Source organism: Lotus japonicus, chromosome 2, assembly GCF_012489685.1.
Source record: "Lotus japonicus ecotype B-129 chromosome 2, LjGifu_v1.2".
In the NCBI taxonomy this organism is placed as follows: domain Eukaryota; kingdom Viridiplantae; phylum Streptophyta; class Magnoliopsida; order Fabales; family Fabaceae; genus Lotus; species Lotus japonicus.
In genome coordinates, this window is record NC_080042.1 from 90160019 (window position 1) to 90174348 (window position 14330).

The window sequence follows — 14330 nt, forward strand, 5'->3', positions numbered from 1 at the left end:
CAACAGATAGTACTTAATAACACTTTGACCAGATCAAAGAAACATGTTTGAAGTTTTGGAACTGAGTTTATATGCTCGTCCGCACGGATAACTCTGTTCAATGTATTTGAATTTTGAAGTTTACATAGGTGATGTGGTGTCCGATTCTCTTGGCGGTCATGAAGCTACTACTATCAAAGTATCAATTAGGGTCCTTCTTGCAAGCCGCAGTTGAAGGCATGTGTTACTTAGCTGTCAAGAGTTTACTTCTGTTTTGAAGTTCAAAGATACAAGGGATGGCAATCTAAGATATGTATCCTGACAATCTGAAACAATATATTGCTTTGAAGTCATTTAAATGAATAATTAAGACACGACCAAAGCATGAAGTCACGACTAACAAATTTTGATTTCTTTCACGTTTTCCCCTCTATTGTGCATGTCCCTGTCCCCCACCTTACATCCTTCTTGCAACTAACAATTTAGTCTGTTTATTAACATAAAAACGAATAGGACCAGGACCAGGAGGTAAACCCCACAAGCCACAATAATTTTAAACATGTGCAATCTGCAGAATTATTAAATTTCACATGTTCAAGCCCCTTTTATCCACCCTCTGAATCTAATCTATATTTGAAGTCTCTTTTCCAAGATAATTAATCATTCTACAGATTAGCTGGAATAAGAATAAGTTTTACATAATAATAGCACGCTTAAAAGTTGAAAGTTATCGCGAACCTGCTGCAATTTGGTTCAAAGGGGTCCCATATGAGCTGTTTAATTTGTTCAAGTCATATCCTTCTAGGAAATAGGTAGGTCCTTTGATTCCATAATCACAAACTACTCAATTTATTTGTTTATGATTTAACAGCACCCTTCAAAGTTCAAACCATTGACAAGAAACACAAACAGAATAGCAGTCTCCAGAAAAGAAGAACAAAATGGTAGCGGTATTCAACAAAGAACTCTTGAGTTGGTACCTTATCACCCTCAAACTCAGACAAACCTTAGAATCCGGGCGTCCACCATCTCCTAATTCAGAAAACCGGTCAATCGAGTTTCCTCCTCAGCAGCAGCAAAAGCTTCAGCAGGAACCTTCAGAATCATTGCATGTCATCGTCAATGAAAATGGTGAACATCTGCAAGAGGAAGAAGCTAGCTCCCCAGTATCTGATTGGGTGATCTCCATCAAGGAAAAACTAGACCAGGCATGTCAAGATGATGTAGCAAGTTCATGGGCCAAGCTATCAATCTACAAAATCCCCCACTACCTTAGAGATAGTACTGGCGATGACAAAGCATATGCACCTCAGATTGTGTCATTAGGTCCTTACCACCATGGCAAAAAGCGCCTTCGCCAAATGGAACGCCATAAATGGCGCTCCCTTGACCATGTCCTCAAGCGAACCAAACACGACATTAGGCTCTACCTCAACTCCATGAAAGAGATAGAAGAAAGAGCTCGCTCCTTCTATGAGGGACCAATCAGTTTAAGCAGCAATGAGTTTGTGGAAATGTTGGTCCTTGATGGTTGTTTTGTGCTGGAGCTATTCAGAGGAGCTACAGAGGGGTTCAAGGAACTCGGGTATTCAAGGAACGATCCTATTTTTGCAATGCGTGGATCAATGCACTCCATTCATAGAGACATGATCATGCTAGAAAACCAGCTTCCACTTTTCGTACTAGATCGGCTTTTGGGACTTCAACTTGGTAACCCAGACCTAAAAGGACTTGTTGCAGGTCTAGCTCTCAGGTTCTTCGACCCCTTAATGCCAACAGATGAGCCATTAACAAAGAGTGATATAAACAAATTGGAATCATCATTTAAAAGCAGTGATACCTTTGATCCTTTATCTGATTTAGGCGGTCTTCATTGCTTGGATGTGTTCAGGAGAAGTCTACTGCGCACAGGACCTCAATCAACACCAAGAATATGGATCAAACGCTGGTCGAATAACCATAGAGTTGCAGACAAACGGCGCCAGCAACTGATACACTGTGTCACAGAGCTTAAAGAGGCTGGAATCAAGTTCAAGAAAAGGAAGACGGACCGCTTCTGGGATATAAAATTTGAGAACGGCATCCTGCGGATACCACGACTCTTGATCCATGATGGTACCAAGTCTCTGTTCCTCAACCTCATTGCCTTTGAGCAGTGTCATCTTGATTGCAGCAATGACATCACATCCTATGTTATCTTCATGGACAACTTGATTAACTCTCCAGAAGATGTGGGGTACCTTCATTACCATGGGATAATCGAGCATTGGCTTGGCAGTGATGAAGAAGTTGCAGACCTTTTTAATCGCTTATGTCAAGAGGTTGTGTTTGACATTAACAACAGTTACCTTTCCACAATGTCAGATGCTGTGAATAGGTATTATAACCATAGATGGAACAAGTGGTATGCAAGCTTGAGACACAATTACTTTAGTAATCCCTGGGCGATTATCTCTTTCATTGCTGCTGTTGTCTTGTTGCTACTTACTCTTGCACAAACCTACTACAGTGTATATGGTTATTACAGACCAGCTCAGTAACTGGTGTACCCCTGCAAGGTCTTTCATTTCTTAGTTCTTGCTTACCAATGCATTTTATAGCATTGATCATTTTTAAGTCTAAGATATTGATGTGTTTGCACTAGCTTCAAGAATCAAGCCTGGAAAAGAGCTTGGAAGCATGGATCCTCACTATTTAATTTGTTTTGGCACAGAAGGTGCTGGCTTGTGCCTACTACTGTAATACAAGTTCCATTTGTGATGCATATGATGCTTACCAAAACAACTTTGGTTTAGCTGCATCAACAAGTTTTCTTTTCACATATTCTAAATAGATTTAAATTGTAAAAGAAAAATATAGCATGATAGTCCTCTTATTATTAAATCCTACTTGCAGTAAATTAATTATAAAAGAAAACATGTACAAAAGAAAATTGTTAACAAAATTTTGGGTGAGGAGATGGCCCCAGTCCAAGTCAGGGAAAGTTGTAGGACTCAGATAACTTCCAGAAGACTTGCATTTAATTGCAGCTGAAGATACAATGGGGAAGAACAGATCAGTATAACCCCATAGCAAACAATGAAGGGGATTCCAACTACATTGATTTTTGTATACTTCTCATTATTCGACCATGAATTCAGCAATCAGAGTTTGGCACTTGCCCACCTATTAGAAACAGAAACTAAAGAAAAAGGACTTCACTAGAAGGGGGATGCAAAGGAAAAAACCCAGCATCTCCCCATAACTAAGTCTTCTACTAGGGTGCAGAGACATTGAAGATGTCCAAACAGTTGCTCAATTGGGAATTGAACATCTAGATGTCCACTTCCATGCTAGACCTCAAAGCAATCTCACATCCTCATATTTCTCAAGGTGTTACAACATACTGCAGATGATATCACGCCATATGTGAGGTTGTGACTTAAATGCAGCAAATAAAGTTCAATGAAACTGAATTATCAGTCCTCCGGAAGGCTCTTGCTTTCAGCTGATGCTCTCTTTCCAGTATAGCGCTAAAAGTAAAAATGTAAAATAGACAAAAAGTCACAACCAAAGCTTACAATTAGCAACAAAGATGTAATAATCCAGATAATAACACCACCAATGAATTAATAACCATATAACATTTACAGAGATAAATTCCAAATGAAATTAAAAAGATTCAAACTCACCTGCTTCCCAAATGAGAACGGTACATATTTGTATTTGATCATGTGGGATATCTGTCTCCTCATAGTGAGCGTGAATAGGACCACCCAATAGAAGAGAAGTATTGGCCAGAAGACAGGAACATCAAACGCACTAAAGAAAGTCATCACAAATGCAATGCAAAAGGCCTTTGTGATCGAGTACCTGCCCACAAAGAAAAATTAAGCTCCTTCAGTAAAAGTAACGGTGCTGCATGTCAAAAGTTGCTTTCCTAACTGAAGAAGAAACTATAGGACATGCTTGTTTTTCCATTTTCATTCCATTAACACAAATTTGACACTTTCCAAGGCATGAAACATGAAAGGAGTAATTGAACTCATTTGAGAGAAAGAGTATAATCAAATCAAACACACACTTGGAGTGTATTTGGAACAATGGTTCGCATATAATACTAATCACCTAAGGCCAGAAGCTATGAGGGAAACATTGCGGATCAAAACACACCTTTACATGTACAACTTAGTGCATGTTTGGTTTCACGATTGGCACAGAACCCAAATCACTTTTAACAGAAACTGATTCAAGAGCATTTTTACCGATTAAAGCGCCAAAACCAAAGAGAACAACAACACCTAGCAACTTTATAACCTTTCAGATGCCTAATATGACACTGGCTTCACATAAAGAAGTACAAAGGTTGTTTATATTAACATTACACCCTCCTTCCTAATTTCGAAACAGCAGAGCAAGCAACATTGATGTAAACATAGAGGTCAACATGATGTGGAATGTTAACACTCTGAAAACATCCACAATTTGCTTAAATCAGGCTTGTTAATATCGTGCTATAGCGGCACAAGAGCCTATAGTGTAGTGCCCTGGAGGTTCACTGCTACTCCACTATTCACCGCCGCAATAGCGCTCGAAATAGCGTTTTTTTGGCTTGCCGCTACACTAGGCTATCCGTCATTAACAACCCTGGCTTAAATAGAAGAATCTAGATTCTTCTTCTTCTTTGCAAGATACATACAGATAAAGTACAACCAATGCAATCAGAATCCGTTCCTATGATGAAAATTGAATGAAGAAGAGAAAATTCGATGGTGAAAGGAAAGGTGTACTACCAGAATTTGAACTCGGGAAGACGGCGAACGAAAGGGCGGAACTCATCGGATCCGGAGGTAGGGAGGGTGGGGCCGTCGTCGTAAACCTCGGGATCGACCTGAGGGGAGAGGAAACCGATGAGGAGGTTGAGGATGTAGATGCCGAGAGCGTAGGAGACGATGTAGAAGCCCTCCACCAGGTAGACACGGAGGACGTAGATGGAGGCCACCACCAAGCAACCAACCCAACGCCGTAGTACGTGCGGGGTGGTCTTGTCGAGCATGTGCTGATACTGCTGCGATAGCCCCAACTTCCATCGAGATATCGCGGTTTCCGGTGAAACTTCGCCGCCAACCTCCATCGAATTGGTCTGAATTGAATGAGATGCAGACGGAGGAGGGAGATGATCTTCCTATAATTTGGCCCGGTTCGGATCTTTACCCGGATTAACTATTTTAACTGATCTTTACTTCCTTTCCAAAAGAAACAAATATGATTAGGATATAATTAAGAATTTGTTGACCAACAAGTGGCTGAGGTCGTTAAGCACTTAGTCAATATAAAGGTGGTGCATAACGAGAATAATTTGCGGAAAGAGTTCTACCAATTTATTAAGATCTCTTAGTCTCGAGCAAATTAATAGCATACATGTTGGAGGTAAATTACCTTAGAAACCAAAAAAATTATAAATATGTTGATTTTTGTTTTGAGTCTCGAGCAAATTATTCACCACGTTTTGAATCTTTTTTTTTCTCATTAGTACATAGAAATTAATCTTAATAAATTAAAATTAGTCATCAAGAATTTGTTGAGGATCTCTTTAATCATCTTAAGAATCAAATTCAGTTAAAAGATAACTTAAATCATCTGAAAATAAATTACTTATGTTAAGAATCACTTAAATCATCATAAAAATCAATTATTCAGCGTACGGATAATTGAAACCAACTTAAGAATGAAATACTTATATTGAGAATCACTTTAATCATCTCAAGATTCAATTATTCACATTAAAAATCACTTATATCATTTTAAAAATTAATTATTCATCTTAAGAATCGCTTTAATTAGCTTAAGAATCAATTATATATATTAAGGATTACTTAAATTATCATAAGAATGGATTATTTATATTAAAGAGAGTCATTTTACTCATCTTAAGAATCAATTATTCCCCATAAAGATAACATTGATCATCTTAATGATCAATTAATTATCTTAAGAATCACTTTAATTATCTTAAAAATTACTTATTGACATTTAGGGTCACGTAAATCGTCATTAAAAATCAATTATTAATATTAAAAATTACTTTAATTATCTTATGAATCAATTATTCATCTTAAGAATCACTTAAATCAAATCAGATTAACAAAGTTAAGTGTTTGAATTTCATATTAACAAAATTAATGGAGCTCTATTTTAATCCTAATTTTTATTCGGGGATAAAAATCATGAATTATGAAATTAGTAACAATGGTGAATTAGTTTGACATGATTCTTCCATTCAACATAGCAAACAAACAATCCATTCCCTCCCCTTTGAAACTCAATGTTACATTGCTGCATTCATCCAAATCTCAAACTTGCAAATCACGCAATTTCCTTTCCCTTCACAAAACCGTTCTTCCCTGCGAACCAGATCGGAATTCACAGTGGCATCGTCACCGACAACACGCCGGTAAGCGATTTCTCTGCTCCTTCATTTCTCGTTTATGTAATGCAAACCTGCTTCTGCATTGTTCACCAATTTCAATGTTCAATGTGAAATCAGCTCAATCTGTATCGGCGAATCCTCCGTTTTCAGATCCATCTGTTTACATTTTCGGCGCTTTCGTTTTTGTTCAATTCATTATTATACCGCTTCATTTCTGAAATTAATTAGCCTATCAAGTGTGATTATATATACACTGTTGATTAGTTAATTTTCTGTTTGCTGATTAAGCTTAGATTGGTTTTTTCTGATCTACAGAATCGCATTTGGTTTAGGGTGACTAATGGAACCTACTCCTCCAGCTTCTAACACTCAACCATCTGGCATGTCATCCTGGGCAAGAAATCTGAAATCCCTTGGGCTCGGGGCGTCGCAGCAGAACTCACAGGTTGAAAATACCGGTGGCATGTCGGCTTTTGCTCGCTTGACAGGCGGGATGGGATTAGGAATGCCCTCCTCGATTGAGGCTGCTCCGGGAAGTTCAGGAGCTGATCAGCCTAATTTAATTGAATCGTTCACCAAAGGGTTGGTGGACTCGTCTAAGACCGCAGTAAAGGCGGTGCAGACCAAAGCTCGCCATATTGTCTCTCAAAATAAACGCAGATACCAGGTTCGTTGACTGTGGCATTTGATAACTGGTTTAGTTTTTCCTCTATTACTGTCATATCGCGGATTAAAACTGTATAACTGATTGATGATATCATGTGTAATTCTGCTGCTTGGGTTACTTGCAGTTATGAGAACTTTGCTTACTGGCCACATTGTTTGAGAATGAAACCAGCTGGATTCTGATCTCAACCTCATTAGCATTACACATTTCTTTCTCTTAATTAATCAGATAGTTCACAAACTGTACCAAAACCTTAGGCTTGATCATTTTGTCAGTGAATGTATGGCTATGATTTATTTTTTTTAATCAGCATGGCTATGAAATATACTCAAGGAAAGCATGTCATGCGGTGGTTTTGAAATTCTGTACAAACTAGAATTGCAAATTTTTATAGAAGTGAACAAGCGAGCACTCTTAATAAGACAAAAATGTCGGTTTTGCTATGTAGTCAAAAGCATCATGACAGAGATGATATTTCCCTTGATTTTATCTATTGAAGAATCAAGTTGGTATCATTGATATTCTTTATGAATTTGATACTCTGATGCAAACTAATACTATTCTATTGAATCTATTGAACATTGAATGGGATAATCCTAAGTTTTGTGAAGAATTGACTCATCTTCCATGTTGATTTCATTTTTTCACTGACATTTTAAGCACTGGTTCTTTGTAACAGGAAAATGGATTTGATTTGGATATGACATACATCACTGAAAATATAATTGCTATGGGGTTTCCGGGTGGCGATCTTAGCTCTGGACTTTTTGGATACATTGAGGTATATTTAGATACACAGCCAGTCTTGACTTTCATGTTAAATCAAAGTTCAGACATCATTCAATTGTCTAAAGGGAGAATCGTGTTGCAGGGTTTCTATCGCAATCACATGGAAGAAGTAATTAAGTTTTTCGAAACTCATCATAAGGTAACATAATATCTAATGCAATTATTGGATCCTATAGCACTCAAGAGAATTTGGGGGAGAGAAGGATGGTCAAAGAAATCTAGAACATAACCATAGAGTACTTGTCTTCTAGTCAACAACTTGGGAATATGGAGGAAAGTAATTGGTTATAAAATGGGAACTATCCCTCGGTTAAATCATTTCATATTGCATAGGAAGATCCTAGCTATCTAAAGTAAAATAAAAAGAAACTGAAAGAAATTAGTAACATATAAAATAAAGCTGCTACAGAACTTGCACTAATGGTGTCATGAACAACATTCATCTACAATAGCCTAGACAAAGGCCAAACAGTTAAATATGTTGACCACTTTTGTCTTACTTCAGTGTCCCTCCACTTCAAAAGAAACCTTTGAACTCTTCTGCTACTTGTTAAATGCTACTTCAAGTACTTGAAGATCTCAAAATTACCCATAATTCCAACTTGTTCTACAAGTTTGAGATATTAGTATCCATTGTGCTTGTATCATGAAGAGGTTTGCTAAAACAATTAAATTCTGCTTATATTTTTATGTGCTGAGTGTTTTACAATTTTTCTTTTGACAATTTTAGTATCTTGAAACCTTTATGTGCAGGGAAAGTACAAAGTATACAATCTTTGCTCAGAGAGGTTGTATGATGGATCACTATTCCAGGGAAAGGTATTGTTTCTTCTTCTTTTTGTCACTTCAGCAATCTAATTGATATACTGGTAATTATATGGATGACTACCAATCAATTATCTCTAGCCTAACTTCACACAATTCTCCCTTTGCAATATAGCTACTCTGGAAAATCGGAATTTTTATCTACTTTACTATATTTGATGGTAACTCTGTTGCTCCAGAAGGCTCTGAAATAACAATAAGCGTTTTTTTTTATCTCTAACTTATCCCATGAGGCCATGATAACAATAAAAAAAAATCAAAAACTTGATTATAGACAACATTTCCAGGTTTTGATCATGAAATAAATTTCCAGTGTACGCGCACTAATTGTTCATGAGTTGAAGTTTCTTTCACAGAAAACATGGCATGGAACAGATATTATATAAATATGCAGACAATAATTTTCCTTAATTGCAGTTTTTTTTTTGGTAGATTTCAAGGAAGAAGAAATAAGGAACAGGCCACTAATTTTTTTTTATCAAATTATTGTAGTTGTTGAAGTTTTACGGTTTTAGTTAAGGAAGAAAGGAAGAGAAAGAATTAAGACTAAAAATTATGATTATGGGTCTTTATGATGTGATGATAATCTGATGCATAAGACAAAGCACTAACTTTTGTTATGTTAATACTAAACTTCTAATCCTAATCAAATACTGAAACTAATTATGAAAAGTACCGAACTCCTAATCCTAGTTAAATGGAAAACAAATTATGAGATATAAAGAAATACGGAAACTAATCCTAAGAGATAATAGAAGTTAAGATCAAGATATTCATGACAGTCCTATTAACTTCTTGGGATTGTTTTCAGGTTGCAAGTTTCCCATTTACTGATCATAATTGCCCTCCTATTCAACTTATATTGTCATTTTGTCAAAGTGCATATTCATGGTTGAAGGAGGATATTCAAAATGTGGTGGTTGTTCATTGTAAAGCTGGTATGGGGAGGACAGGACTGATGATTTGTAGCCTTCTTATGTTTCTTAAAGTAAGTCTTGATAATCGACTTCAACTTCTTAAGGATCTTGTTGTTGTGCACTTGACAGTTAATTTTTGACAGTCAATTACTTCCTGGGAATTATTTTGCAGTTCTTCCCAACTGCGGAGGAAGCCATTGATTACTTCAACCAGAAACGATGTATTGATGGAAAGGCTCTAGTTATCCCTAGTCAGATCGTCAGTCATTTCTTTTAGCTTATTGTTTTACTTAGGATTTAATCGTGTAGAAATATTCTTCTAAAAATGATTTATTTCTGCAATGTTTCAGAGATATGTCAAATACTTTGAACGGACTTTAACACACTTTAATGGAGAGGTCCAGCCTGGACGAAGGTAAGATGCAACTTTGTCACAATATACCAAAACCAAAGACGGCTTTCTTAATTTAAAATTCCTCAGGTGCATGCTAAGAGGGTTTAGGCTTCACAAATGCCCTTATTGGGTTAGACCATCCATTACAATATCTGATCATAATGGTAAGCAGCAAAGTTCATGGTTTCCTCTTCATGTCATTTGAATTTCTGTAATGTTGTATTTATCAGGCTATATTGGAAAGTCATGCCATGAAAAGGTCTTTTCCCATAGAATATTTTTTCATATCAAATGAGTGAATGGCATATCTGCAGTAAGTTTTTCAACCCACGTATTTAAGAAAACTAAAATCACTTGGATTCCAAGCTATGCATGGAGAGAAAAGGGAAAATGTATATTAGTATGGATGTAGAAAGAGGTGTTTGCTTCAAGTAATGTTGTACCTGCTAAAGGTGTAACTGGAAGAATTGGCATAAAATGAGATGGAAACTAAAGAAAATTCTTTAATATTCACTCATTTTTCATCTCTACCAATTATAGCTTATGAAGTTTGAATATTCAATTGGGAATCTGGTTCAGAACTTAAGTCATGCTGCGTACCTTTAATATGGTAACACTTCAAAGCTGATAGTTCCTGTATCTTTCCCAATTGATATGTATTTCTACTTCTGGGGGACTTTAGTTTTTACAGTACTGTATCAAATACAACTTAAGTTGTTTTTACAAATTACAACTAACACTTAAATATAGAGAAGGCTTATATTTTCACTTATTCTCAGGAATTCTTTTCACAACTAGAAAGCATCCCAAAACAAAGGATTTAATGGTACGCCAATGCTACTTTTTTTATGCCTTCATTTGATTAATTATTACTATTTTCCCAAAGCCTCAAGTTTTTGTTTTTATTACTTATATTTCTTTTTAAACTTATTTGCAGCCAGAAGATTTCTGGATAAATTCACCAAAGAAGGGAATAGTGGTCTTTGCAATACCAGGAGAGCCTGGTCTCGCAGAGTTGATTGGGGACTTCAAAATTCATTTTCATGATCGACAGGGAGATTTCTACTGGTTTGTACAAAACAGTTGCTTCTTTTGTCCCTTTTTGATTTTTGCTCTCTCAATTAGTTATAAACGGGGACTGAGACTATTTGAATAATTTTTTTTATAGGCAAATGTTAATTGTTAGTAAATTAGTACAAATTATCCCTCCTCAGGGTTTGAATAATTTGGTTGTACTTTGCATTTGATTTGATTGGTGACCAAAATGTTATATCATGATGAATAGTTTGATTCTCAACTCTTGCCATATTCCAAGCTTTGCATGTTATGGAACAGAGTTTGTTTAGATTAGCTGTTATCTTGACATGTCAGTTTCTTCTTGGCAGTTGGCTGAATACAGCAATGACAGAAAACAGAAAAGTTTTAGATGGCTCGGATCTTGATGGTTTTGACAAGGTATAATACTTGTTTTCTATGTTATTCTTATTCCCCTATAATACTTGTAAATCCCTGAACCCTGAACTTGGTGATAATTTAAACCTTATGACTGCGACATTCAGAGAAAGATCCCTGCTCCAGGGTTCCAGGTTGAAATTGTGATGGTAGACTATACTGGCACCCTACCTACAAGGACAAAAGCCAATCCTGCAAGCAAAGGATCTGATAGTAACACTAGCAATGTCGTAGCCGGTGCAAGGCCTACAACTAATGCAAGTGAGAGTAAGGTCCCTAGAAATGGAGATGATGATGTATTCTCGGATAGTGATGAAGAGGAGGCTAAGGGTACACGAAGGAGGGAAACTGCAGCTGAGTACAAATATATGGCTTCTCATCAAGCATCTGAGGCCACTACAGACCATGTAGGAATGTTGACACACACAACAGACCAGTTGTCACTCCAGCATGCGGAACACATGAAAAATGAAGAATCAAACACAGATAAACTAAAACATACAGGCCCCAGTACCACAAACATGGAATCTGCTGGGGCCAGTGAAATCAAGGCAATTGCAGCAGATGCTTCAGTTTTTTCTTTTGGAGATGAAGATTTTGAGAGTGATTGAGTGGCAATTGCAGCAGATGTTTCAGTTTTTCTTTCCCTTTTTGTAGATTCAAATTTTGAGAGTGATTGAGGGGACGTGGGATGAACTCCGTCAATCTAAATATTATTCAGGAATTCGTAAATAGTAGCTCATAGCTCTTTCCATGGAGATCATACCCAGAGGTAAAAGGACTAGGCATATTATGGAGTTCATTGCATTCCCCTCTATTTGTTGTTAAATGAACTTACTTTCTTGTATTTTAATACTCAAACTTTGTATATTTTTAAGATTGTATACTTCTACGATTCTTCCAAATGTGCATGAGATGTTCCTTGAGGACTGAGGTCCTGTGAAGAATTTTAATTTTAGCTGCCAAACAAAATATTACAAGTGAGTTGAGTTAAAACTAGTAAATACAAGAGACCAGCATTTTCCCCCCTTCAAATGACAATGTTGGGCAACAAATGCATTGAAGCGCTAGTTACCGTGACCACCTTTTTAATGGTATCAGACGAAGGGCTGCAATAATTGTTTGTAATTCTGTACTATACATATCATTCTTACAAGCTACAATGATTCAATGGCACTGGAAGCGGTATGTTTGGAAACTCATTCGAAACCAACCACGAAAGTAATGCTAAGGGAAGTTGATGCTGCTGTCAACTATGATTTTACAAACATGCACTTAACTAGTTGACATGCAAAAATAAGTGAAGTAATGATAATAAACTTTATTGGTGGGGAGAGATGCTAATGTGCACCTATGGCATTGATGAAGCTCTGAGTGAAACACAATAAGAACTGTCCAATGCTGCAGAAGCAAATGTTGGTTTAGGGAATTATGTGGTTGGTGGTAGTACTGTCTAGCAATAGCATATTACTGCAATAATGTAATTTATAAAATAAAACAGAGACAGGAAAGTACTACATTACTGATAGGGAAGGGGCGGAAGCAGAGGAACAGAAGTCAGAAGTCAGAAGACATGAATGAAGACGTACGGCGTATGTTTGAAAAAAGCAAGGAAAGAGAACGAGGTTTTGCTTGTTTTGGGCATGTTGTGGTTCCGATGCATGCAGGCCACTCTCTTTATTTTATTTGATTTTGAGCTAACCGTGTTCATCTTGTTTTTTCTGCACTTCAGAGTAACTGGAACTGCGTCTCCAATCTTCTCTTTGACCTTTGTTAGTTCTGCCATTTTGAAGCTATAATATGACTGAATCCTTAATTTTGTTTTTAATGGTTCTAAAAAGAAAAATGATTCATGAACAAATGACACCCCGCGAGAGAAAGATGGAGAAATATAATGAATGTAATATATGATTTGATGTGATAAGAAATGAAACATAGATAAAATGAAATGTTTTTAAATGTATGATTCGCGAATTATATTTCTGAAGAAAAAACTTTACGAAAATATGATTTGAGATGCTTCTAGTAAATTAATTAGTTCTCAATTTTAAAAATTACATTTAAATTTGATATATGAAAATGTTGGCGATTGTTGATTGTGTCTTACATCAGGTACAATTTATCAACTTTTTAAACTTTGAGCTTATAAAAAAAATTAACACGAACTATTACTAAATTAATAAATACAAACAACATATGCAATCTATATTCTTATACTTCTCCATAATTTAAAAACTTTTCATATTTATAATTTATGTGTGTACACACAATAGTTTTAAATATTTTTAATAGTGTTGACAAATTTTGAAAAGAGAAAAATGATTGCTGCACTGTTACTATAAACTTTTTTTACACATGCATCTAATTAACTTTCACCCACATCATATATTTTTTTTAATTAAATTTTTTAAAAAAATTGTTTAGTTCTATGTGACATAACATAATTGGACATTGGTGTAAATGGTGCATACTATTTTTTTCTTGAGTGGGAAATGATAATGGTGCATACTATTTTTTTTCTTGAGTGGGAAATGATAATGGTGCATACAATTAACCTCATTTTAAAAAATATTTTTTTATTGGCAAAACACGAGTGTCATCAATAAAATAAAAATAAAAATAGTTTTTTTGCTCAAAGTGTTTCGGCCATGTGTTAAAAAATAAATTAATGCCAAGAAAAAAAATACCCAGTTAAACCATTTTTGTTTTGAAATCAGTTAAACGATCTTAATTAGTTGATTATTAATATTATCCAACATAATCTAGTCTCTGTCAAAAAAAAAACATAATCAAGTTCAAACTACTATATACTACACTTCTTTATATTGTGTGCTGTGTGTGAAGGGAGATCTTTTTTTTTGTTACAATGAAGGGAGAGTATTTTTTTTGAAAGTGAAG

At 35.9% G+C, this 14330-nt stretch overlaps 3 protein-coding genes across 3 annotated transcripts; 2 read left to right on the forward strand and 1 right to left on the reverse strand.

The window, feature by feature from the left end:
• The first annotated feature begins 83 nt into the window (after positions 1-83).
• LOC130740862 (UPF0481 protein At3g47200) lies at positions 84-2824 on the forward strand. Its single transcript, XM_057593573.1, has one exon. The coding sequence runs from the start codon at positions 921-923 to the stop codon at positions 2517-2519; it is 1599 nt and encodes a 532-aa protein (XP_057449556.1). The 5' UTR covers positions 84-920; the 3' UTR covers positions 2520-2824.
• Positions 2825-2972: 148 nt separating this feature from the next.
• On the reverse strand, positions 2973-5257 carry LOC130740863 (protein RER1A-like). The gene is made up of 3 exons (XM_057593574.1): positions 4752-5257; positions 3651-3831; positions 2973-3491 (listed from the first exon to the last, which is right to left on the reverse strand). The coding sequence occupies exons 1-3, from the start codon at positions 5090-5092 to the stop codon at positions 3438-3440; spliced, it is 576 nt and encodes a 191-aa protein (XP_057449557.1). The 5' UTR covers positions 5093-5257; the 3' UTR covers positions 2973-3437.
• A 960-nt stretch (positions 5258-6217) lies between these two features.
• Positions 6218-12358, forward strand: LOC130740864 (phosphatidylinositol 3,4,5-trisphosphate 3-phosphatase and protein-tyrosine-phosphatase PTEN2A-like). The gene is made up of 13 exons (XM_057593576.1): positions 6218-6412; positions 6704-7055; positions 7735-7836; positions 7927-7983; positions 8598-8663; positions 9481-9657; positions 9759-9845; positions 9937-10001; positions 10068-10144; positions 10760-10806; positions 10918-11048; positions 11366-11435; positions 11540-12358. The coding sequence occupies exons 2-13, from the start codon at positions 6729-6731 to the stop codon at positions 12041-12043; spliced, it is 1710 nt and encodes a 569-aa protein (XP_057449559.1). The 5' UTR covers positions 6218-6412; positions 6704-6728; the 3' UTR covers positions 12044-12358.
• Positions 12359-14330: the final 1972 nt, after the last annotated feature.

Coding starts and splice junctions, on each gene's coding strand:
- LOC130740864 (XM_057593576.1), top strand. CDS start 6,729: ATGGAACCTACTCCTCCAGCTTCTAACACTCAACCATCTGGCATGTCA. Junction 7,837..7,926: donor GACTTTTTGGATACATTGAG/GTATATTTAGAT, acceptor ATCGTGTTGCAG/GGTTTCTATCGCAATCACAT. Junction 8,664..9,480: donor GATCACTATTCCAGGGAAAG/GTATTGTTTCTT, acceptor GATTGTTTTCAG/GTTGCAAGTTTCCCATTTAC.
- LOC130740862 (XM_057593573.1), top strand. CDS start 921: ATGGTAGCGGTATTCAACAAAGAACTCTTGAGTTGGTACCTTATCACC.
- LOC130740863 (XM_057593574.1), bottom strand. CDS start 5,092: ATGGAGGTTGGCGGCGAAGTTTCACCGGAAACCGCGATATCTCGATGG. Junction 3,832..4,751: donor CTTCCCGAGTTCAAATTCTG/GTAGTACACCTT, acceptor CTTTGTGGGCAG/GTACTCGATCACAAAGGCCT. Junction 3,492..3,650: donor CGTTCTCATTTGGGAAGCAG/GTGAGTTTGAAT, acceptor TTTTACTTTTAG/CGCTATACTGGAAAGAGAGC.